Below are 2759 nucleotides of genomic sequence, written 5' to 3'. Positions count from 1 at the left end.
CCGGAGGACGGGCCGAGAAAGAGGCAGTCCAGGGGGGTGTGGGGCGGTTCGGGGGGGGGGGAAGAGGCACATGTGTGTGTGTGTGTGTGTGAGGGATGGCAGGGGTTGAGCAATCGGGTGACAGACGGCAGCCATGCCCGGGGAGTGGGGGGGCAAGCCGCCGGGGGAGGCCGTCCGCATGTGCGCATGCATCGCCGGCGCCACGGGCAGGTGGCCTGCGCGGAGCACACGCATGCGCGCGCGCGCACGCACCGACAAGCGAGCACAGGCCCAGCAGGGACTCCACCTGGAGCCGCTCGAAGACCGAGCGGATTTCGTGCTCGTCAAAGACCTTCGGGTCGCCTGGGGCCGGGATCGGCGCGCGGGCCAGCGTGTCAGCAGGGGGCGCTTGCGCCGGCGGGGGGGCAGAAAAAATCGAGCGGGCAGGCAGGGTGAAGGGCGAGGGGCGCCGGCCCACGCACAGAACTGCGTCGGATCCTCGCTGAGAATGATGTCACTGGCACGGGCCAGGATGTCCGGCTGGCAGTGGCGGACCAGGCGCTCGAACTGCACCGGGGTGAAGAGCGCGGCCAGGCCGGCGCGCGTCTCGGCGGCCACCTCCTTGGAGGTGTCGAACTGCGCGGCCACCCAGGCCCCGGACAGGGCCGGGACATGGGCCTGCACCGCGCGCCCCAGGCGCTGGCACAGGCGCCCGTGAATCTGCATGCCGAGGATGCGCACCCGCGGGACCGGGTCCGCGCGGACCCGGGCGAAGGTGTCCGAAGCCCAGCGCAGGGCCAGCTTGCCGACCTCCTCCGAGTCCATGGCGGCCAGGGCCTCCAGCAGCTCCTCCAGCGCCTTGGCCCGGGTGATCTCGCTCTTCTTGGAGAGCTTCTTCAGCAGGACATTCACATTGTGGTCCAGGTCGTAGGCGGCCGCGGTGAACTCCCCGAACAGGGCGAAGCCGGCCTGCGCCGAGACGCCGGTCCGCTCCAGCAGGAAGGAGGCATTGCTGGGGTGGTGCCGGGCCGGCGCCGGGGGTTGGTGGGTTGTCCGGGGCGGGGCGGGGCGGGGCGGGGCGGGGCGGGGGGCGCAAAAAGAAGCCGGTCAGTTGGCCGGTGGCATAGGGGAGACAGGCGCCGGGCTGACGCCGCGGGCCCGGCGGCAGGGGCGCACCTGCTGCTGGCGGAGTCCTTATTACGGAGGCCCTTGCCCTTCTTGGACATGGTGGTGCGGGGGGAGGGGAGGGGGGGGATCAGGGAAAAAAAGTGACAAGGCGCCCTTCGCCAGGAGGAGGGGGGAGGAGACCGGGGAAGGGGGAGGGGGAGAGGAAGAAAGAGCCGGGGAGGGAGGGGGGGGGGGAAGGGGGCGGGTGCTGGCGATCTGGCCCGGTCCATCGCGCGGGGGCGCCCCTTCAGACGCGGCACGGGCCCCCTCCCCTCGGCCGGCATCCTGGCTGCGAGGCCGCGTGCGACGCGCGCGCGCGAGTGCACATGCCCCCCCCCCTTTGTCCTTTGATCCGGGCCTTTTTTCCTGCTGCTCTTGCCGCCCCTCCCGAAAAGGCCGAGAGGAGCCCCCCCCCCCCCCCCCCCCCCCGGCCCCCTCTGGCGCAATGTCTGCCACCCCGGGCTGCTGCTCGCTTGGGTTTTCTCTTTTTTCTCGCCTGCACCAATCACCGCCGGCGGCCGCGTCCGCGCCCGGGCATGCATGCACACACTCGGGGGCCGGGGGCCGGGGGCCGGGGGGACATGCGCAAGGACAAGGGGCGGCTCGGCTGTTGTGGGCCAGAGACCAGCGCCAGCCGGCGCCCATGTGATCAGCCCCGATCGTGGCGGCCGCAAGCGTCGGCAGGTGGTCCTCGTCGTGTTCGATTTGGGCGTGTATTTGGTCTCCATCGGTGGCCGCCATATGCCGGCGGCGTGTGCCTGCCCCCGGCCCCGCCCGCTCTTCGAGCCGAGCCGAGCCGGGCCTCTGCCTCGCGGCCTGCCAGTGGCTCGTCTGTCGGCGCGCCGCGGACGGAGGCCCGCGCCTCCTGGTCGAGAGGCGGGGAGGGGCGTTCAGGAGGGGGGGGGGGGGGGGGGCGAGGTACATAAAAACCAGCCAGAAGCCGGGTGGCCGGCCCTCAAAGGAGGAAGATCATGGCCGCGGTGGAGGCGCTGAGCATGTACCAGGTCACCGCGTAGCTGAGGTGGTTATTCCGGATGTTGGCGGTGGTCTGGTCGGCCATGGGCAGACCGCCGGGGAAGTTGGCGTCTGTGCACCGTGTGTGCGAGCAAGGGATCAAGGGAGAGGGAGAGAGAGAGAGAGAGAGAGAGAGACCACGCAGGTGAGTGCAATGGGGGCGGGGCGAGAGAGGACCAGGGAGGGGGCCCGGGGCGGGCGCGCACCAGTGACATCAATGACGATGGGATCGGCCCGGAGCGTGTCAGCCAGCTGCCCGACATCGATCCAGTGCCACTGGCCCTTTTCGGGGACATTGTCCGGCGTGAAGGAGGACGGCTGCAGGGCCGGGCGCCAGGAGACGGGGAGGGGGGGCAGGCGGATAAAGGCGAAGGGCACAGCCAGCAGGGCGAAGGTCAGTGCGGCTCGACCCCGGGCAAGGGCGGGGCAATGAACCAGCGCAAGCACGCACGCGAATCGGGTGCCGGAGCATGCCGATCACATCGACCGGCCCGGTGGGATTGCCGGCGCTCCGGAGCTTCGGGTCCTTCATGTCGTGGGGGATCCATCCGCGGTTGACCATGATCGAGCGTCTGGCAAGGCAAGGCAAGGCGGGGGGG

The 2759-nt window shown here is 71.1% G+C and overlaps 2 protein-coding genes across 2 annotated transcripts in view; both read right to left on the bottom strand.

Moving 5' to 3' along the window:
* Positions 1 to 1205, bottom strand: part of H696_05901 (hypothetical protein) — a gene marked incomplete at both ends in the record, with an annotated part of 13981 nt that extends 12776 nt beyond the window's left edge. Inside the window, 3 exons of the mRNA XM_009499677.1 lie at positions 253 to 342; positions 462 to 991; positions 1156 to 1205. Coding sequence (XP_009497952.1) covers positions 253 to 342; positions 462 to 991; positions 1156 to 1205 — 670 coding nt within the window. The remainder of the gene's footprint in view (positions 1 to 252; positions 343 to 461; positions 992 to 1155) is intronic.
* An 896-nt stretch (positions 1206 to 2101) lies between these two features.
* On the bottom strand, positions 2102 to 2722 carry H696_05900 (hypothetical protein; the record flags this gene model as incomplete). The annotated part of the gene is made up of 3 exons (XM_009499676.1): positions 2102 to 2232; positions 2367 to 2478; positions 2612 to 2722. The coding sequence occupies 3 exons, from the start codon at positions 2720 to 2722 to the stop codon at positions 2102 to 2104; spliced, it is 354 nt and encodes a 117-aa protein (XP_009497951.1).
* Between the last annotated feature and the right edge of the window lie 37 nt (positions 2723 to 2759).

The sequence above is a fragment of the Fonticula alba genome, assembly GCF_000388065.1.
Source record: "Fonticula alba strain ATCC 38817 unplaced genomic scaffold supercont2.15, whole genome shotgun sequence".
Taxonomy (NCBI): Eukaryota; order Rotosphaerida; family Fonticulaceae; genus Fonticula; species Fonticula alba.
This window is presented reverse-complemented; position numbering and strand designations above follow the sequence as displayed.